Genomic DNA, 22,084 nt, shown 5'->3' with positions numbered 1-22,084 from the left:
ATGTTTCATATTTGTGTGTGTGTGCGTGCACGCATATGAGAAGCAGGTGTGAGGGGAAGAGAGAGCTATTAAACTGCTAGGCAAGGTTTAAAATTCTCTAAACTTTAATTCTTTTTTTAAAGTATATTTTATTGATTATGCTGTTACAGTTGTCCCATTTTTCCCCCCCCTTTGCTTCTCTCTCCTCCATAGAGAAGAGAGAAGGCCACACCCCGCTTCCCTGCAGAAATCTTACCCCCCTCTCAGTTCATGTCTATGGGTCAGGCAGGTAAGGTCTTTAGCTTCTCCCTTTCCTATACTATTCTTAACATCCCCCTATCTATTTCATTACTACCAATTATGCTTCTTGATGCCTACACCATTTCCCTCTTTCTCCCTCTTCCCCTTTCCAGCTGATAACCCTCCAAATGATCCCCATGCCTGTTCTGTTTCTGTTCTGGTGGTTTGCTTAGTTTTTATTTTTTAGATTCAGTTGATAGTTTGTTGTTTTAATGTTCATAGTTTTGATCACTGTTTTCTTAATTAAGCCCCTTTAAGATTTCATTCAATAATGGCTTGGTGGTGATGAACTTGTTTAGCTTTACCTTGTCTGGGAAGCATTTTATCTCCCCTTCCCAATCTAAATGATAGCTTTGCTGGATAGAGTGATCTTGCTTGTATGTCCTTGCTTTTCATCACTTTGAGTACTTCTTTCCAACCCCTTCTAGCCTGCAAAGTTTGAGAAATCAGCTGACAGTCATATGGGGCCTCCTTTGTAGGTAAGTCTAAAGCAGGTAACCTCTGCTTTTCTCCTGCTGCTTGTAAGATTTTATCTTTAACCCTTAGCATCTTATGATGTGTCTTGGTGTGGTCCTTTTTGCGTCCAACTTGATTGGGACTCTCTCTGCTTCCTGGACTCGCACGTCTATTTCCTTTGCCACATTAGGGCTTTCTTTCATTATTTTTTCAAGTAGATTTCCAATTACTGGCTCTTCTCCTTTTGGCAGCCTTATGATGTGAAAGTTGGATCTCTGGAAATTTCCCCCAGAGGCAGCTTATACTACCCTTGTTTTTTGGAATTTTTAAATTCTTGTCCTGATTGATTTTTTGCTTCCTTATGTTACAAATCGTTGATTTGATTCTTGGCTTCATCCACTCTACAGTTGTTTCCCTGTCAATTGTTCTTTATTTCAGTTAGTGAATCCTTAACTTCTGACTGGGTCTTTTTTATGCTATTGAGGTCCTCACTAAGTTCCTTGAGCATCCTTATAACCACTGTTTTGAACTCGGCATCTGATAGATTTCTTACCTTCACTTTGTTTAGCTCTTTTTCTGGAATTTTGATCTATTCTTTCATTTGGGCCATTTCTTTGTCTCCTTTTTTTGGCAGCCTCCCTGTGTTTGCTTCTATTACTAGGTGGAGGAGCTGCTTTGACTGTGTCTTGATAGTGTGGCCTAATGTAGATGTCCTGTAGGGTCCAGTGGCACAATCTCTATTGCCCAAGCTGGGTGTTTGAGGTATACCTTTTGTGTGGGCTGAGTACACCCTCTTCTTGTAGTTGATCCTTGGTTGCTGTTGGCAGATCAGTGGGATTTACCCAGCCAGGCCAGTCAGCTGCAGGGATTGGCTGTGACCAGTTACTACCAACCTCTGCCATCCATGGAGGATCAGTTATGCAGGGGCAGGGTGGTGGTGGTGCTTTGATGTGGTCTGTAGCTGTCCAGTTGGTACACTGGCCTTGAGGTTTCCTGGGTGGTGCAGGTCAAGGTCAGCCTCCACCTGTTTTGCTCAGGGCACCCTGCCTGAGCTGTAAAGCAATCTGAGATGGCTGCTACTTACCTGGGCTTGGAGATTCCCAGGCAAAGCCATACTGTGAAACTAATCTGGCTGCTATTAGTGTGGGGCCTAGAGCTTACTGAGGCCAGCTGTTGCTTTTTAATAGGATTTAGGAAGTTGTGAAGCATGAGCCAAGGCCAACAATTCATATGGAAAGCAGCTTGGGTATGCCAGCAAATTGGGTGGGGGAAGAGTCTCTGGGGCTCTCCAAGGCAGGTCAAAATGTTAGCCCGGTTGATAGAGTCTCAAATATGGCACTGGCCTGTAAGCTCTGTTGGGGAAGGGCTCAGAAACAAGACAGTGGCCTCTGCTCACCCCAATGCCAGACACTTCACCCTCTCCCAGTATGCTGCTGGTGCCCTTTGAGGTGCCCCCAGTACTAGAGCTCTGATGGAGTGAGTCTGTGTGGGTTTTTTGAGGAACTGCTTGGGACTCTAGCAGCTTCTTCACTGATGAAATCCCTGCTGATTTTTGCAGCCAGAAGTTGTGGGGACTTCCTAGCAGTGGAACCCTGGGCTGGGACTCCTCACTCCTAAGATACCCCTCCTGAAAATATATGGTACAAGAAATTTTATGTAATGATTAGAAAACACAACAGTAGATGCAAGGTATTTCAGAAAATTTGGGTACAAAAGTGCACAATTATACACAGGGAAATACGGTATAATTTGAGTGCTTCGTTGTGTCAGATTTCTGTGTTAAGGAACTTAACACTGCATTATCTCATCGCTGAGCTACAATGACTAGTTTCCACCTGCAGGTGAAATTAAGAGGTGCTTTAAGTAACAGGCCAACAATAAATTAGTTGAAACTACATTTGCAAAGTGTTGTTTCATAGTTTCTTTGATCCTCAATTCGTTGCAATATGGATCCCACACTTGCCACTGCAGTGATGCTGCTTCTGTTGGGAAGTTATCCTCTGCATCCTAAATTGCTGTCAAGGGATAGTCACCTGGAGTTGTGGACCTGTTTCAGTTTTTATACAAAGCAGAACATCTTTTTTAAAAGATTGATTTTTAGAGAGAAACATCAATTGGTGGTTCCCCTGACTTAATGCATCATTGGTTGCTTCTTGTATGTGCCCTGATGGGATTGAACCCACTTCTTTTAAAGAGAGGTGGTCATAGTTCCCAGTTTGAGTAGCCAAGTGAGGTCCGTGTTCTTGTATTTTATTGCTTAGATACAGGTAATTTTGCCAACAGGTATAATTTCTTGGAGTCTGCAATGGAACAAGCTTGAAGGAGGAATGTTTATTCTGTTAGAAAGGATTAGTCATGACCAGGCAGCTATGAAGACAAAGTCACAGATTCCACCCGCCCATACACATCTGGGCAGACAGCATACTTACAAGAGAGGGAGAAGTGAACATAGGGTCAAACTTGAGTTTAATTTTCACAGGAATGGAAAGACATAATTTTCAGCAGAGAGATAAGCTTGAAAGATCCTCAAATTTGAAGTTTGATAAGCTAGAAGCATCATTAATTCTCAGGAACAGAAACTGTGATCACAGGAGGATCAGGGAAAGAGAAACTTTGAACAAATTAAATTTGAAGGACACTCACAAAACAAGTGGAGACACACCACACAGGCATCAGAAATGCTTAATGAATCATTTCCATCTTAGAAGACACATTTTCTCCTTATCCCCCTCTGACTGCTGTACCACTTCTCATCAAAAGTGATCTCAGTCCACCATGTTTCCTTACCCAATTCCCTCTTTAGTCCCCAGCACACAATCAAAATTAATCAGTGCCATCAATATCCATTTTGCCACGAAGTCCAATGGTCAGTTGTCTCTTTTTTACTTGGATTCTCGGCAATACTGACCTTGAAATCCTTTCTTCCTACTTACTGACCTCAGTCTCCTTTGCTTGATGGTCTACCAGGTTCAGTCCTAGGACACTGGACCCTCCCTCCACAGTCCACCCATCCTGTGCATTTCTGTCCATGCAGCTGTAGTAAATGGCGAAAAGGTTGGTAGAAATTTACATATTTAACAAAAATTACAACTACACAGTAATTCCTAGAACACAATAAATCAAGTTTTGTTTTAATGACAATTTTCTGACAAAATGAAGAGATCAGTCTTTACCTTTGACTTTCAAGGCATAGCTAATAGAAGAGGGTACTCAACTGCATCAATTTCCCATAGCTAAGCCTGTGAAGTGTCTTGTCATGGTACTTGTCAGTCGTTTCTTCTCATTCTAAAATGGTCTTCACAATATGCTAGGTTCTTATTTTCCCATTGACTGTAATCTGAGACACTTGCTAAAGTACTTTCATGAACTTGGGTAAAATTACTATTCAGTTGTACTTATATTGGAAGGTGTGAAGCTATCAGATGGTTCTAGACGCAGTCTCCTGGTTCCTGTAGCCACAGCTGACAGTCCGGAGAAGGGCATCTGGCCTAGGAAGAGGCATCAGAATCTTCCAGAGAGAGTGTGGCCTCAGGGTCTGGGTAGCCACTGGAGGGGAACTTGGAGAGGCCAACACCGTGTGTAGAAAGAGCTGAGTTGACCTGATGAAATGGACACCAAGTAAAATTTGGGAGTAAAAAGAAAGAAATACATCCAGACAGCAGATGAGTCCCTGATTCCAATGTCTGAGACCTACTACATTGTAGTCATCCTGGCCTGTAAATTATTCTTTTCCTAAATTAAGCTGTCATTTGTAAACAACTGTATTTTAAAAGAGCAATGTTGAAATAAAAAGTGTAAGAGACTTTGGGACAGTCATGGAGGAGACAGAGGAGGGCAGAATTAGGGTTAAGGGAGAAGTGTTGTCTAGCAGACAACAGTAACTATCCAGCTTGGAGAAGAGTGGAGGTGACCTTATTTGAGCTGTAAACAGTAACACTTAAATTTGAAAAATTATTGATCCTGCTTTCTAGTAGTATTACTTAATCCACTGTTAGATTGGATTGGTAAATCTGTATGGTAAATCTGAAATCATTGAAATACTAATGTTATTTAAAAATTGAATTACTGAGTCAAAACTTAATACAAAATGTATTATGACATCAGTGTCCATGCCCATCTTTGATATGGGTTGGTTTTTACACAAGGAGACACGGGAATGTGAAAAACAAAATAAGTCCAGCTTTGCTTTCATCTCATTCTGTTCAGTTTCTGTAAGAGATGGACGGATCCATTAGAATTTCTGCAAAAGGACACAAAAAAAATCAGGTATAATTAATAACCATCAACAAATGACACACCACTGTGGTTATATAGTTTTGCACTTTCTGTAAAAAAAATTAGGGATAGATTCCCAATGACATTATCAATCAAACTTGCTACTGTGGGAGTCAGATTTAGAGATCCCAAGTTTCATACATAGAGAGACATAGGCTGCTAACCCAAGCTGCCAAATGTCAATTAGAAATTATTTTTACATCCATTCAAATGTTAATTTTCAGATGTTCTCCTCAAATACCAGACAAGTACTGTATTTTGCTATATATAATGCACACCCATGTTTTTATGCACATTAAACATGGGATTATTATACCCATGATACATAAGCATTATAACCATGTATAATGCACATCTCATTTTTCCCTGAAATATTTGGGCAAAGAGCGAACATTGTACACAGCAAAATACATGTTCTTTAGAATGGTAAACATACTCACTTTCATTGTTTTTTTGTTGCCAATATCTCAGCTGCTTTGTCCTTCGCATCTAGTAAGGAATCCTTTGCTGGGAGGCATGTCCTTAACTGCTACTGGAGTAGTAGCTAGGTTTGGGTTGTATTTTGATAAAATCTAAAACCAAGCAAAATAGTTTTTATTAAGTCATATGAACAACATAAATTTAGAAGGTGTTACAAAACATTCAAGAAACCCAAGGAAAATTTGAAGGTATGGGTTGTTGGAAACATTAAGAATCTATTATCAGCACAGTTCAACACCACAGAAATGATGGCAATATTAGAAATTTAACTTGCCTATGGAGGCTTGATTTCTAAAGCCTTCTAAAATGTACACTGCGGGTAATGGAAATAAGCACCAGTGTGTCCCTGTGAACAAATTAAGCTTTTACAAAGATGTTAGGGAAAACATATACAAGAAGAGGCAAAATAAATGCTCAAAAGAAAGATTGCTAATTATATAATTATAAAAAGCTGAAATATTCAGCTATGATTGACAAGGTTTCCCTCTTTTAACACAAATAAAAAGGGAAATGGGGCTGTATATAATGCCTTATAGACAGAAGCTGCTCCTTCCTTAATTTATTATAATGCCCAGAAAAAAAAGAAAAGAGGGTAATAAACCCTTTACTAATATTTTAGGATGAGTCTGTTCTAACTGCATTTGGATATTTTGCCAAGTAGTTTTATCTTTATCATAGCTCTCCATAAGCTAGAAAGGTTGCTAGAATGGTTATTGTAAGTGTCCAACACTACAACTCCTATGGGGGGAGGAGGAGAAAGCTCAAAGAATCAGAATGGTGGTGGTTTAGTAGATTTGTCAGTTGTTACAAGTCAGTAGTTGACTAGTAGTAAATGATGTTATACTAAAGAATCAGAGATTCCAATATATTTAAATCAGTGTTTCTCAAACTGAGGTCTAAGACATCTGAAGTTCAAGAAACACTAATTAAGTTACTCATATTACCCCCCTCCCTCTGCAGAACTGTAGGATAAATGACATTCCTGACTTGGCCAGCAACACCTCCCATGGAAACAATGGTCAACATAGCCACCACAGCTGAATAACTATTAGAAAATACTATAAGAATACGTTTCTGAATATGAAGTTAAAGAGAAAATGCCCCGATAGCATACAAGTATGAGTTCAACACTAGCTTTTGCTCAGTTCAGAAGAATCTTAGCCAGGTAGTGTAAGAAAAGCCCAGCAGGCCAGAATTTAGATTTTTTTCAATATCCAAACCAGCACATAGCGCAATGATAAATCATAGTTTACACTAGAGATTATATAAATATCTAACTTTGAAATAAATGTATCATAAAATAAAACAGCCTGGAAAATAACCTGGAGAACATCTTCTGGAATTGTAGTTACTTTTGGAGGTGTGGGTGTTCTGAGCAGATTCTCATAAGAAGACATCACAGGGGAAGAAGGAGCAGCACAATTCTCAAAGCACTTGTCTGAATTTAAAATTAATGTACAGTCTTTCACTTCCAAATCATCTGATGAACTATTTGTTTCTGATAATTGATAACCTGTGGATACCTAATGAATAAAAATAAATCATTAAATTATGGTGGTATAAAGTAAATAAAAATTACTAGTCCTGATGGGGTTGCTAAATAGGCCATAAATGACCCCCTCTTCCCTGATCGAGTACTAAATAAAATCAAGAAAACAAAGAAATGGCATATGGAAAACAAAGTACTATCTCCATTACCAATAAAGGCTGAGCTACAGCTTAATATGAAAAATGAACTGAACCCACATTTAGATGATTCACCCCCTTGATCTCAGACACCACCAACTGGGCCAGATGACAGTCACAGCACCAATGAGCAAGTTACCACAGGCCCTCACCCACAAGAGGAAGAAAGCCTATCTCAGGGAAGCCCAGGATTTTATTTCTCTACAGCTAGTGTCCAACACAGGAGCCGCAGCCACCTGCGTTGTTTAAACTTAGTAAAATTTAAAAAAAATAATAATTAGTTCCACATATGCACTTGCCACACTTTATGTGCTCAATAGCTGGCTGTGACTAGTAGCTACCATACTGGGCACATGGAATACAGCACATCTCCATCAATGGAGAAAGTTCTGTTAGATGACTTGGTCTACCACATGGCCTGTCTTAAGTGTTCATATCAAAATTTAAAAGGGATGAGGTTTATTATACTTTGTTCACTAGGGAAAATTTGGGGGGAAAAAGCTTCATAAATAGCTGCATTTTGGTTTGTTGCTATTTATTCTTTTTCCTTAAAATACAATAGTCCCCCCTTATCCACGGGGAATATGTTCCAAGATCCCCAGTAGATGCATGAAGCCCCAGATAGAACTGAATCCTATATGTACTATATTTTTCCCTATACATAACCACCTATAATAAAGTTTAATTTATAAATTAGGCACAGTTAAGAGATCTATAATAACTAATAATAAAATAGAGCAATTTTAACAATATACTGTAATAAAGGTTATGTGACTTGAACACAAGCACTGTGATACCTTGACTGTTGATCTGATAACTGAGACAGCTATGAAGTGACTAAAACAGGAGGGTAGTATCTACAGTGTGGACACGCTAGACAAAGGAATGATTCATATCCCAGATGGGATGGAGTGGGAGGGTGAGAGATTATATCACTCTACTCAAAGGAGCACAATTGAAAACTTAAGACTTGTTTATTTCTGGAATATTCCACTTAATATTTTCAGACGGTGGTTTACCACAGGTAAGTGAAACCACAGAAAACAAAACCATGGATGAGAGGATTATTGTATATGGGTGTGCATATGTACATATACATACATGTCATTTTCCATATAATTAAATATTTCTTAAAAACTTATCTGTTTTTCAAAAACATGATAGTTAGGTAACACTGGATTTTACTGACATACTTCAATGTATCTCACTTCCTCTCTAACATTTGACATTTAGACTTTTTCTGTTTTACTCTTAAAAATAACTTGCTTTGGTAAACATGTCCCAGTGAGCCTTAGGAATAAATTCTGAGACATAGCTAAAGGGTATGAAAAAATTTAAAGCTCTTGATAAGTGCTGCTAAATTACCCTCTGTTAAGTATAAAGTAAATATACAATTAAGATATGCATTATTCTAAGTTTTTAAACAGACTGTGTTTGGAAACAGTGTTGTATCTGAGTCATTAGGAACAATATTAGGGCTTTCAATTTTATGAAAATTTACCAAGGCTGTATTGCTCTCTGTAGAAGGAATTTTCAAACCTGGTGTAGAGAACGTAGGAGCCAAGGGAGACTTTGTACATTCAGCATCTAAAAGACATACAATTGCATGAAAATAAATATTTGAAACACAGATTTCAACTTCTAAGTTATAATTCTTGCCAATATCATTTGTGTATTTTTTGTTTTTTTAAATATTTTACTTTTACAGAGAGTGGAAGTGAGGGAGAAAGAGAGGGAGAGAAACATCATAATCATAAAGCATTGTTCCCTCTCAGACTCCTCCCCCGCATACAAGTGTCATTGTTACCTCTCGGACCACTCCCCGACAAGGCTTCGACATAGGTTGCCCCACCTTGGTGAATACCTAAGGCTCCACCCCTTACTACGTAGCAGGTGTGCAAAGACCAAAAAAAAAGGCCCTAATGAGAGAACAGATCAAAGCTCCAAAAACAGAACTAAATGATGCAGAGAGAGCCAATTTATCAGGTGCAGAGTTCAAAACACTGATAATCAGGATGCTCACAGACATGGTTGAGTATGGTCGCAAAATAGAGAAAAAAGTCAAGGCTATGAAAAGTGAAATAGATGAAAATGTACAGTGAACCAACTGACAGGAAGGAAACCAGGACTCAAATCAATAGTTTGGAGCAAAAGGAAGAAATAAACAGTCAACCAGAACAGAATGAAGAAACAATTCAAAAAAATGAGGAGAGGCTTAGGAACTTCCAGGACATCTTTAAAAGTTCCAACATCCAAATCATAGTGGTGCCAGAAGGAGAAGAGGTAGAGCGAGAAACTGAAAACTTATTTGAAAACATAATGCAGGAGAACTTCCTTAATCTGGCAAAGGAAATAGACTTCCAGGATGTCCAGGAAGCTCAGGGAGTCCCAAAGAAGTTGGACCCAAGGAGGAACACACAAAGGCACATCTTAATTACATTAACCAAGATTAAAGGGAAGGATAGTATTAAAAGCAGCAAGAGAAAAGGAGACAGTTGCCTATAAAGGAGTTCCCATTAGACTATCAGCTGATTTCTCAAAAGAAACCTTGCAGACAAGAAGGGGCTGGAAAGAAGTATTCTAAGTCATGAAAGGCAAGGACCTACATCCAAGATTACTCTATCCAGCAAAGCTATCATGTAGAATGGAAGGGCAGATAAAAGTGCTTCCCAGATAAGGTCAAGTTCAAGGAGTTCATCATCACCAAGCCCTTATTACATGAAATGTTAAAGGGACTTATCTAAGAAAAGGAAGATTAAAAATATGACAGTAAAATGAAAACACACAACTATCAACAACTGAACCTAAAAAACAGAAACAAACTTGGCAAACAACTAGAACAGGAACAGAATCACAGAAATGGAGATCACATGGAGGGTTATCAGCGGGGAGGGGAATGGGGAAAAAGGTACAGGGAATAAAAAGCATAATTGTTAGGTAAAAAAAGACAGGGGGAGGTTAAGAATAGTATAGGAAGTGTAGAAGCCAAAGAACTTATGTATGACCTATGGACATGAACTAAGGTGGGGGGAATGTAGGTGGGAAGGGGTGTGCAATGCAGGGGAGATTTAAGGGGGGAAAAATGGGACAACTGTAATAGCATAATCAATAAAATATATTTTTTAAATGGTGAATAAATATATATTTATATGCTTTAAGTTGAAATGTTAAAAAGAAAACCTGGCAAATGCTAAATATAACAAGGAAGAGTGAAAAGCAAGTCAGAAAATTATGTATCTTTCTCTTATATGATATCATGCTGACTGAATGGAATGGTTCTTAATAGAACTCGAGGTCACCAACTGAGTGCTATTAGAAAACCTATGGCGAGAGAACCATTTTTGTACAAAGATCATCTGCAAAGAGCATAGCTGAGAAGTAACTTGATTTTCATGCTTACCATTTTTTTCCAATTGGTTGTTCATTACGCCAGAAGTGGCACAATCATTGGACACTGGTTCCGTTTTTATGGCTTCCTTACTGTCATGATTAATAGGGAAATTATAAGGTTATAAAAAAGTTAATATTATTAAACCTCTTGGTAAACTTAAACTTATTATAAATCATCAAGTCTGGACAAACGTTCAGTCCTATTTTATGGAACAGAAAGCCCATGGAACAATTTTTTTTTTAATGTATAAACATGGCTCAAAAAAGGTTAAGAACCATTTTATACTGACAGTTTTGACTTAGAAGTAGATTAAGAAACTCTGACTTACAAGGAAAGCCATAAGTTCAACTCATTATAAACTAGTGTTTTTCTGGTCTATTTTTTTCAGTTACAGGTCCATTCTCTGAAGTTTTATACTGTTTTACCTACTATGGCTTTATATATTTTAATATCTAGTACACAGGTGGTAAACACAAGGCTCGCAGGCCAAATCCGACCCTCCACCTTGTTTTATCTGGCCCGGCACCTTGTTTCTACCCAGTGGCAGCACCGAGCTCTTGCTTAATTGTTAAGGAGTAGTTACATTTATACAGTCCTAAAATTACATTCGGCCCTTTGAAGAAAACCACGAGGCTGATGTGGCCCCCCCAGTGAAAATGAGTTTGACACCCCGATATAGTAGATCAACTCCCCTTATTATTTTTTTTTCATTTTTTTTTTTAGCTATCCTTTTTATTCTTCCAAACAAATTTTAGAATCATTTTGTCAAATATCCCTCTTTCTCCACCTTAAAAAACATCTTATGGAGACTTTGTTGTAATTGCATGACACCTATAAATTAATTTAATATGATAAACATTAATAGTAGTCATTTGATTCAGGAATATAATATCTCTCTTCATCCTAATTTTTGCTGTATATAACTCAGACATGCTTTATGATTTGAATCACATAGGCCTCTCATCTACAACTAACATAGGTATTCTACATTTTTTGTTGCAAATCTGAATGGATTTTTCCCACTATATTTACCAACTAGTTATTAATAAAATATAGGAAAGCATATTAAGTGGTTATTTTTCACTTATCTGAACTTCCCCAATTTCCCAGTACTATACTCTGTACTATGTCTAATAGCTTAAAAAATAAAAAACATAGCCCTTAGTTCATTTGCACTTATGTTTAAATAAGAATCAGTTCTTAGGTTGATCAATTCTACCTTTCTAAAAATCTTACTAATCACTCCCAATGTCTTTAGCATGAAATTAATCACTGAATTTCAAATTCATATTAAAATACTCAAATTTAAGAGCATTAAATTTAAGAGCAAATTTAATCAACATGTTACATATCTCCTGTCCCTCCAAGGTTCAGGTATTTCTTAGTTTTTTTCTAGTGCCACCCCAGGCAACAAATCAGAAATCTGGGATTGACTCCTGATCCCCTTTTCTTCCCAAGTCTCCTTACTAAAATAACACAAATTCTTACTAATTTTACCCTTGCTTCTCTGTCTCACCAAACACCATTTTTTTCCGGCCCATGTCACTCCTTCTGTAGCATCTTACCTAAAACAAACAAACAAACAAAAAACCCCCCACAAAAACACAATAGTGCACATTTTACTGATAGAATTAGTTATTCAGGGAAGTTTGAAATAAGAAGTATCTGAAAATTTCATATTCTTAAATATCCTATTTTTTTCTAGGAAAAATCAATAAATAGAAAACATACAGAAAGTCAGATAAAATGTGCCTTTTAAGAAAGCTGCTTACCTTTTATTCTTCACATTTTTAAGTTCCATTGTGTAATCTTCATTCAAACACATAGTATATTCAGAGATACCAAAATGCTCTAACTTAGGAGTCACACACTCAAAATCGTCCATATTTAGTGCACATTTTGGAGTTTTTAGTACTTTAACTAGTGATTGTTTCGAAGATGGAGTTAACATTTTTGGCTCTTCCTTTTGGTTGTTTACTACCTGTGGAGGGTTCAGTGGAACTTGAGATATCAGGTACCGCTCAAGTCCAAAATCTGAAAGTTGTGGACTACATGGAATCTTCTCAGAAACAGAGCTGCTTGGAACAACATTACTGTTGTCCCTGTTGTTGGATATATTATTCTTCACATCAGACTTTTGAAGATTGTCATCGCTAATGAACTCTGGTTTAGAGTCAACAACTTCTTGCTCATCCTCTGGGAGAAAAGAAGGTCATATTCTGTTCAAACATTAAATCAGGAAATCTCAAGTACTAACAGAACATAAACCAGTTTCATTTGAAATGTCCAAAATCAGCAAAAGTCGTGATTCTTTCCTTAGCCTCTAAAGCTTTGTTTTACTTCTACCTTTAATAAACTTCTGACATGCACCTCTTGTCCACCCGTATCCCATTTTGATGACATTAGAGAAAGGAAGTAAACTAAAGTGTTAAAAGATGAAAAATCAATACCCACAAATATGTCTGATTTCCTTACTTCCCCAATTAATGTAATTTAGCAGTTGTTCGTAACACAATCCAGATTTAACATTAAGTATAAAAATATTATTTTAGATATTTAACTCACAGATGCCTATAAAGGAAATACTGTTATACATAGATAAATTTTAATCCTGTCAGTCTAGAACACAGTATCAAAAGCCTAGTGAGAAATAACAGAACAGCATTAGAAAGATACGTATTTCCTCATCCTTTAATAAGGTTATATCTGGCTCTAAACCCTCATGCTTAACCACTACACCGAGCATTTCAGACTAAATAATTGACTAACAACTCTACTTTTCCCCATAGTCCTTTGTAATTTCTCAGGTACATTACTGGTGAATGAATTTGGAATGGAACTGAAGTTGATTTAAATGATCCAGGATAGTACCTTCAACACCAAGTACTTTTTTGTTTCTGTTTTCTCCATCTTTTAAAGAAAGGTCTATAGTTGAAATAGGGTCTATAGATACTGGTAGAGATCCCTGTCAGAGTCTTATGGGTCCAAAGGAAGAGAAAAGGGGTAAATTTAGGCTGTACATTTATTTGAGCAGCTAAGATATCCAACAGACTGGAGGGAGTGTGGAGACGCACACTTTGTTTTGATCAGCAACTGGAAGTTAAGCAGGATAAGGTACTACTTCTGTGCATAAACCAAGACACATTAAAAAAAAGTTATAATAAACTTTGATTTCATGGTTTTTGGCCCTTGTAAGAGTTGGCTGCTGATTCATTGAGTTCTGTTCTGACACTGTGCTTTCTTTTAATTCTGAAATGTTACAACTACCAAAAACCTCTTGTACTTATCACAAGGCTGTCATTGATGAGATTAATAAAATAAAATCATCACCATGATCACCCCCACTTCATATGTGGGGGAAAGCAATTAGAGAAACTGTCCACGTTACACATGTATAGAGTATGTGGACAGCGGAGCCAGTGTTTGAATCCATGGCTCATGCACACCAAAGTCAGCTGAATTGCTGTGGACTGTTTACATAACTTCCATACACATCCTCAGTACATATCTGTTGAAATTGTTTTACTCATGTAAAAGATTACTCTCATAATGGAAATGACACTGAAGCTCACTGAAATTGGTCAACCAAAGGGCACAACAATAGCAATAGTTAACACCTGCTGATTAACATGCCAGGTACTGTTCTCAGTAAATTTTATCTTATTTAATCCTAATACAACCTGAAAGGTAGAGACTATTACATCTCCACTTTACAAATGAGAAACCTCATGAGAAACTGAGGTGCAAGGCTAAGTAGCTGGTCAAAGACAATGCATCTAGTAAAGTGGAATCAGAGATTTGAACTCAGGCAGTTTGGCTCTGAATTTAAAACCACCATGCCATATTCCCCTTCACTAGAATTTTAAAACTGACAACGACCTTCTCAATTTATATAGGCAAAAATAATCTCATTCTACAGAAGAGGAACTTGAGTATAAGAAAAATAAAACATGCCTGAAGGTCAGTCTCCCATTTACTAGCAGAGCTAACTAGAAACCAAGTATCCTGAAGTAACACAGAGGTATCTTGTACTGTTCTTGCATCTAGCATTGTGTTAGTTCTCGTCCAGCATTTTGGAAAGGAGAGCAGGAACTGTATACTGCACCACTGATCAGCACTGCATCCAGCACATTGGTTGTTGAATAAATGATCAAATGATGGTCACATGAATGGCAGAGCAAGAACTACAAACCACAGTCAAGCTAAAAATAGTCTACTGAATCATGTTCTAAAATGCAAGTTATTCACACCTGAATTTTTCTTGGCACATTGATTATATCCATACTTCTGGAAAAACTCTCTTATTTTCATGATATCCGCTGAATTTTTTTTCATCAATACTTTTGTTGCCTTAATGAAACCAATGCTTTCTTGACTTTCCAAACTTGCTTTATCAAGAAGAATATTGACATTATCCTTTTAGGAAGAAAGAAAGCACATGAAAATTTCTCCAACTTTTGACTAAGTTTATTTAGATTTTTAAAATTACTACATAAAAATGATAAATTAATATTGTAGCAGTGATACCTTTAGAGTCCGAACTTCTGAATGAAGGTCATTTAAAATTGTCATTGCATAACCTTCAAAGTCTTCAATATGAATATTGAAAGGAAAACGTTCAATAAGGAAAAGGAGGGAAAAACAGAAAATATAATTTAGTATATTTTCTTAGAATTATAAAATCCTTGTAGTTATTAATTTATAATTAATATCCTGTTAATCACAAAGGCCTTAATATTAAGGCCTTTCCTTAAAATTTTTATTAAACTGTAACATACACACAGAATAGTATAGAAATCCCAAGTACATAGTTTGATGACCTTTCAAAGCAAACACTTTGAAATGCAATCAGCAATCAGATCAGGGAGGGTGGGAGAAGAGGAGATGGCAACATGGTCCAATGGAGCAACTTTTTCACTGACGGGAGCACTTTTTGATTCCTATTCCAAAGATCTTTGCCAATGACAACACTTACGCGTTCTTCGGAGTTTATTGCTCTCTTTAGATTTCAGAGATAAAATCCACCTGGAATCGATTTTTGTGTAAGGATCAAGATCCACTTTTTTCCCATGTGTGTACGATTGACCTGGCACCATTTACTGAAAAGACATCTTTTGCACACTGTACTGTCTGTCACCTTTCTTATTAATCAGGTGGTCATATATACGTAAGAGCAGGTCTAAAAAAATTATTTATTTATTTATTTATAGAGAGGGGGAAGGGAGGTAGAAAGAGAGGAAGAGAAACATCAATGTGCAGTTTCCTCTCATGCGCCTCCTACCGGGGACCTGGCCTGCAACCCAGGCATGTGCCCTGACTGGGAATGAACCAGTGACCCTTTGGTCTGCAGGCCTGCGCTCAGTCCACTGAGCTACACCGGTGAGGGTAGTTTTTTTAAGGATTATATTTCTCTTTCCTAAAACATGCCTCCTTTGAAGATCTTCTCCTTCCACCTGTTAAAAGTCAACCAAGGACTTTTTTTGCATTTTCATTAGGGAAATGCAAATCTACATCACAATGATTTTCTACCTTATAAATACTAGGATGTCTGTAATCAAAAAAGACAGATAATAACAGATGTTAATGAGGATGTGAAAAAAATGAAATACCTCTGCAACCCCGCCCCCCCAATTCATTGCTGGTGGAAGTATACAATGGTGCATCCACTTTGGGGAAAAAAATTGCCAGTTCTGGCAGCTGCGGCTGAGGTGGTGGACACCCAGCTGATGTTTGGAGTTGGGCTCATGGAAAAGGACACAAATGGAGAAGTTCTGTGGGTGTGGTGTTATCCTTCCACAACAGCTACTTTCAAAGGAATCTGCTGCTGAGAAAATGCTGCCTTACAGATAAAAACAACCTCCTCCATCCCTGTCTTTGGTCAGTACAGAACATGGTTTTATATCACAACAGTTGGAAGTTCCACATTCTTCAGTTTTGAAAATGGTGACTCATTTTTCTATTGTTCTGACCGCTAAAGATTTTAACCCAGAGAAATATGCTGCCTTCACTAGGATATTGTATAGAATATACCTGAAACATGGGAGCCCAATTAAAATTATGGAGAGCTATACTGCAGTTCTTACAAAGGGGATATGCCAGAGTGAAGAAAATGGCTCTGTCCTCAGCAAGGACTTTGGTGCCCAAAAAGCATACCTTGCAGACTCTATCAAAAACATTGTATCTCAGTTATTACCACAAAATAGAAGCTGTCCAGGAGTTTACCAGGACTCTGCCTGCCCTGGTGTGGCATCGACAGGACTGGACCATACTGCACTTGTACTTGCACCTCAATGCCGATGAGCTGGAAGCTCTGCAGATGTGCATAGGTTACGTCGCCAGATTTGTAGACTTGGAGGTGGATCAGACCTCTAAGACGTGTTTGTGAATATGGCAGACTTACTAGATTACCATTGCTCTGCTTGCAAAAGAGGCCACGACAATGGGCAAACTGCACAAAGAAACTGGCCAGCTTAATTGTTAAGTATGCAGAAGATCCAGAGAAATCCAACAGCCAAGTTATACAGGATATTTCCCTGAAAACAAGAGAAATCTTTGCCAACCTGGCACCATTTTCAGAAGTTTTGGGTGATTGAGAAAAGCTAGTTCTCAATTTGGAGGCACTAAAGCAAAGACAACTTCCACCAGTGACAGAAAATTTTACCATCTAGCTGCAGCCAAACAAATGCCGAAAATCTGACTGCATGTCCGAATGTATCAGTGAGGACTGATACAGAGCTCTGTGACCATGATTATCCATTAACTATGTACAATACTGAGAACGACAAATAAATGGTATATTTTAATGATTTATTTGAAAGTATTGATATACGACCTGAAAAGTACTGAAACACACATGAGAACACTTCTGATTTTCTCTTATCTGATTAGCTTCACGCCCACTCTCAGTGCTGGGCAAGCACTGTAACTACCACACATAGGTTATGAGGCGGCCTGAGGGCCTGTGGTCAGAGAAGAGCTCTGTCAAGTTCCTGTGTAAATCACAGCAAGTATGAACACCTTCCTTATTATAGGTTCCTGTTTGTCTCATTGTGGTCTACAAACTAATGTTTATTTTCAGAAAGCTGCCTGAAATTTTGCTTTGTATTCTTCTAGGAAGAACTTTAATTCCTCATGAGGAACTCTACTTTCTGAGCCAAACTACTATGTTTTCTGCAGAGCCATCTAGAAGATCATTCAAAAGACCCTGAAGTTGCACTTTCTTATAAAAGAAAATTTTTTTCTTGGCCTTTGAACATTTTGCTTTTATTATGAGGGTTTTGCATAGATTTTATACTTGTGCAGACAACTTTAATAATTCGTATTTATACTGACTCAGAGGTGAGCATTTGGCAAACTTAAGCCATTTGTACTCTTCAATTAACCTTGTTGCTAGCAATATTATTTTGAAAAAGATACCAGTCCTTACATGGCAGAGTAAAATAAGCAGCCCATAAAAAAAAATTTGTCAATCCCTTAAAAAGTTAGACATAGGCTTACCCAGCAATTCACTTCCAAGTGTATACCCAGAGAATTGAAAACATATTCACACAAAAACTTTCATATGAATACAAAATGAATTACTAATACATGCTGATATGGATGACCCTTGCAACATTACGCTAAGTGAAATAAGTCAGCCACAAAAGACCACATATTGTATGATTCCATTTATATGAAATGTGCAGTTTAGGGCTATCTATAAAGAAAGAAGGTAGATTAGAGTTTGCATAAGGCTAGTGTGGTAGGTAGAGGTGGGACTATGAACTGCTAACAGTCACAGGGGTTTCTTTTGGGGGTGATGAAAACCTAAATTTATTGTGATGGTGGTTGCACAACTCTGAATACACTAAAAGCCACTGTATCGCATCCTTTAAGTGGCCAATAATGGTATGTGAATGTTTTACATCTCAATAAAGATGTTTAAAAGTCAACCAATTTAATGTCTCATTACTGAGATCATAAAAGGTAAAAATTTTTTGTGATCATTTTCTCTAATTTTCACAGTTCCATATTTTCTGTAATACATACGGGCCTGAATTTGAAAAATTAATCCAACTTTTTCTTGTAAAACCAAAAGAAAATGCAGAATTCTTGTACATAAGTAATATGTTGGTAAGAAAGTTTGCACAAGCTTTGTGGAAAGCAATTCAGCTACATATCAAGAACTCAAAAATGCTAATAAAATTTTCTATCTTATAGCATTATCTCAACTATGTAAACAAAATCAAAGAAAAACAAAGCAACTCTAAAAATAAGAATGGTAGAAAAGCTACTAAAACATTGAGTGATGTCTTCTGATGGTGCAGTTACTGAACATATCTCTTTCACTTTTCCGTATGTCAACATTTTGCCACGCACACATACAGGGTGGGGCAAAAGTAGGCTTACAGTTGTACATGAAACACAAATTATTTTTGTATTATTATTTATTAATTATTCTGTTTTTTCCATAGAACAACTGTAAACCTACTTTTGCCCCACCCTGTACTGTTTTTACAGTCACAAGAATAAATATTTTTAAATGGCTGGATAACCATTCATAAAATAATTGAAGTAAAAGGACTCTGTGTCTACAGGGTGCAATATTTTAAGGCACATTACAATAAAATTTATGAAGCCTGAACTACTTTTGCAACTTTTAAAAATCCCTAGTACAAAGGTTAATGATGAAGAATTTTGCTTTACCTAAAAAAAAAAAAAAAAAGAGCAGTATTGAGTCCTGGTGTTTGTGTTGGCCACACGGTTTGTTGGGGAAAATAGACGCTTACTGCAACTGTGGACCATCTGGGAGAGACAAGTCATTCACTCACTATACACGTGGAGGGCAGTGCTGAACAACTGCACTAATTTTGTTCCTATTGTGTGTTACTGATAAGCACAGATTCTGTGCAACTAGCAAGCATATCAAGTGTAAATCAGGTATGCATGCTGAGCTCAACTTAGGTCTTACTCTCACTGTCCCCGTTTCGCCGGGCTACAGAGTACAGCGCTGTTTTCCTTTCCCGAGGACGCTGGGTTCACGCCGCCCCTGGGGGCGAATGAGGGAATTAGGGAGAGTGGCCCGGCGACCTCTGGGCGCTGCATTTCCGCCGCCGACCCCCTCCCATGGCGGAAAAACGGCCTTCCCAATCAGTGTGCCCGTTTCTACGCCACCCACCCGTCCCACTCACCGCTGTCTTCCCCCTCCAGCGCACGCTGCAGCCGCGTCGTCTCGCGGTCCAAGGTGACCGCCACAGACCGCAGCTTCGTGCACAAGCTCCGGATCGGGTCCATGGTGACCACAAAGCACCACAGAGCCCGCCAAGGATTTGAATCTCCGGCTCCCGAAGCGTCTTTAGTGCCGCGGTCGGCTGACGAGTGATCTCTCGCGGAAGTTGAAGTCTCGCGCGATGGAGGTGGACGCGGCGAGGAGAGAACGCACTTCCGGCGCGTTAGCCGTCGAGTGAGGAACCTGGGCTTGTGAGTCGTGCGGTTCTGGTGAGTTTGCTGTCCTTAGTGGGCGCTCGCGATAGTGAGTGGGATTCCACTTCTACGGGGACGCAGCTCTCCCGCGGCTGGGCCCGCAGCCAGTCCGTTCCCGGTCTCTGTTCGCAGCGGGCGCCATGTTCCTGACCGCGCTGCTGCGCCGCAACCGCATCCCCGGCCGGCAGTGGATCGGGAAGCACCGGCGGCCGCGTTTCGTGACCTTCCACGGGAAGCAGAACATGATCCGCCGCCTGGAGACAGAGGCAGAGAACCACTATTGGCTGAGCACACCCTTCCTTACCGCCGCACAGGAGTTCGGGCACGCTGCGGCCCGCAGAGCAGCTGCCTTCCAGGCCATAAAGGCGGCCAGTGAGGCCAAGTTCCCGCAACACAGGCTGCTGGTCGACCAGCTCAGCCACCTCAATGTCACCAAGAAGTGGACCTAACACAGAGTTGCTGCCCCTCGTCGCAGGAACCGGAAGACCTAGAAAAATACGACCTTTGGACCAGATTTGTGAGAACACCTGGGCTCCAAGCTCCAGCTTTCTCTCTCTTGTGTCGTGTTTCTGTTTCTAAAAGTGTCATGTGTCTTTTTCCCAGGGGTCATGGTGATGTAAGGTGTATTCTGGGTAACTGCTGCGATAAATATACAAAGTGTGGTTTGAGGTGTGTGTATGTGACACCGAATAACTGCCTAAAACGTAAATGAGAACAAGCTTTGTCATTCAAACGTATTCCTAAAAATAGCTTTTTCTTCTGGGATTTGCCAACAGCAGTGGACATTTACATGAAGTAAAATGTGCTTATCAGAACTGGTACATGGAGTATTATTTTTTTTAACGTGATTGGGATAAAATTAACACTACACAATTGATCAGTTGTAGATGTTTAATTTCAACTAACCTTGTTCTGACTAAAAATAGTCAATCACTTTATGAGAGTCACCATTGAAAATAATCTACTGAGGCAGGTTAGTAAGAAACTAGGATTCCCTGGCAAGTGGAATGAGGAAAACTGAGACAAAAGTCACCACAGTGCAAATAACAGCGAGCTGTTAAATCACAAGATTCTATTCTCCCTAACCAAAGGTATCTAAGAGCAGGTGGTTTAAAATCACCTTAGGGAAATAGGTAATCCAAGATAGAGGTGAAACTAACCAGAAAATGACCCCAAACTCCATTATATTCAGTTTAATGATTATTCTGTTGAGGTCCTCCCCTGGGACCTCCCCTGAAATTACTGCCTATAGAAAACAGATAAAGTCTCAGGACTAGGAACACCACCTTGGCTCTTTGAGCACACTCCTCTTACCTCTGGCATGTACTTTGCCACACCCAGGGGAGCAATGACAATGGCAGCTGTACCAAGCATACCCTCTGAGCCTATCTCGAAGGGCCGTTCCTTTGCATCACTGTCCCAAGCCTTAATAAACTTATTTTCACCTGGACTCTGTCTTGAAATTTTTCCTGCACATATCAAGAACCTGGAGGTCCCCCGATGCATGAAAGGTTCTGGACCCTGCCAGGCAGCGGCAGGTCCAGCTCCTGGGGGTGGAAGTCCTCCAGTAACACTATCATTTGAGACAGTTTTACCTGTGAAGAAACATTTAAGGAACTCCAAAATTACATTCCCAGTAATGACAGTGTCTTGGACTTGAATTGTATTACCCAGAAATCTAAACTACTGTGTCTGTGTTTAATAGAAAAATTTCACTGCCTTCTGTCCCCCGCACCCAACTCTGAAAACAAATGTGAACGAAAGTCCACACAGGTACACACATGAACTTTCAGACCTCTAGGCCGAACACACACAGTACGTGATTTCTGCAAATTTTTTTCATATATTTTATTGATTATGCCATTACAGTTGTCCCATTTCCCCCCCTTTATTCCCCTCCACCCTACATACTGCCTCCCACCTGCTTTTTCCCACTTTAGTTCATGTCCATAGGTCATAAATGTAAGTTCTTTGACTTCTCAATTTCCTATACTATTCTTAACCTCCCCATTTTCTACCTACCATTTATGCTTCTTATTCCCAGGACCTTTTCTC

At 38.9% G+C, this 22,084-nt stretch overlaps 2 protein-coding genes and 1 pseudogene across 3 annotated transcripts; 2 read left to right on the top strand and 1 right to left on the bottom strand.

Annotated features, from left to right (window-relative positions):
• Positions 1-4,805: 4,805 nt before the first annotated feature.
• SKA3 (spindle and kinetochore associated complex subunit 3) lies at positions 4,806-19,900 on the bottom strand. 2 transcript variants are annotated; one of them, XM_024580834.3, is made up of 9 exons: positions 19,738-19,900; positions 15,095-15,156; positions 14,818-14,983; positions 12,340-12,763; positions 10,577-10,656; positions 8,678-8,763; positions 6,813-7,013; positions 5,451-5,582; positions 4,806-4,975 (listed from the first exon to the last, which is right to left on the bottom strand). In XM_024580834.3, exons 1-8 carry the CDS (start codon positions 19,838-19,840, stop codon positions 5,478-5,480), a joined length of 1,227 nt encoding a protein of 408 aa, XP_024436602.2. In that variant the 5' UTR covers positions 19,841-19,900; the 3' UTR covers positions 4,806-4,975; positions 5,451-5,477. The 2 variants fall into 2 exon arrangements, with proteins under 2 accessions (XP_024436602.2, XP_053776641.1); XM_053920666.1 differs by lacking the exons at positions 14,818-14,983; positions 15,095-15,156.
• LOC112323133 (DENN domain-containing protein 10 pseudogene) lies at positions 15,446-17,535 on the top strand (annotated as a pseudogene).
• Positions 19,888-21,479, top strand: MRPL57 (mitochondrial ribosomal protein L57). Its single transcript, XM_024580835.4, has 2 exons — positions 19,888-20,044; positions 20,162-21,479. The coding sequence occupies exon 2, from the start codon at positions 20,170-20,172 to the stop codon at positions 20,476-20,478; it is 309 nt and encodes a 102-aa protein (XP_024436603.1). The 5' UTR covers positions 19,888-20,044; positions 20,162-20,169; the 3' UTR covers positions 20,479-21,479.
• Positions 21,480-22,084: the final 605 nt, after the last annotated feature.

The sequence above is a fragment of the Desmodus rotundus genome, chromosome 3 (genome assembly GCF_022682495.2).
Source record: "Desmodus rotundus isolate HL8 chromosome 3, HLdesRot8A.1, whole genome shotgun sequence".
Lineage (NCBI taxonomy): Eukaryota > Metazoa > Chordata > Mammalia > Chiroptera > Phyllostomidae > Desmodus > Desmodus rotundus.
Note: the sequence above shows the minus strand (reverse complement) of the source record. Positions and strands in the feature narration are given on the sequence as shown.

What these genes read in the sequence shown, in the direction of transcription:
- SKA3 (XM_024580834.3), bottom strand. Translation starts at nt 19,840, where the DNA reads ATGGACCCGATCCGGAGCTTGTGCACGAAGCTGCGGTCTGTGGCGGTC. An exon ending in AAAAATGTGAAGAATAAAAG is followed by an intron (nt 10,657 to 12,339) that starts GTAAGCAGCTTT and finishes TAATCATGACAG; the next exon opens with TAAGGAAGCCATAAAAACGG. An exon ending in CAGAGAGCAATACAGCCTTG is followed by an intron (nt 7,014 to 8,677) that starts GTAAATTTTCAT and finishes TTTATTCATTAG; the next exon opens with GTATCCACAGGTTATCAATT.
- MRPL57 (XM_024580835.4), top strand. Translation starts at nt 20,170, where the DNA reads ATGTTCCTGACCGCGCTGCTGCGCCGCAACCGCATCCCCGGCCGGCAG.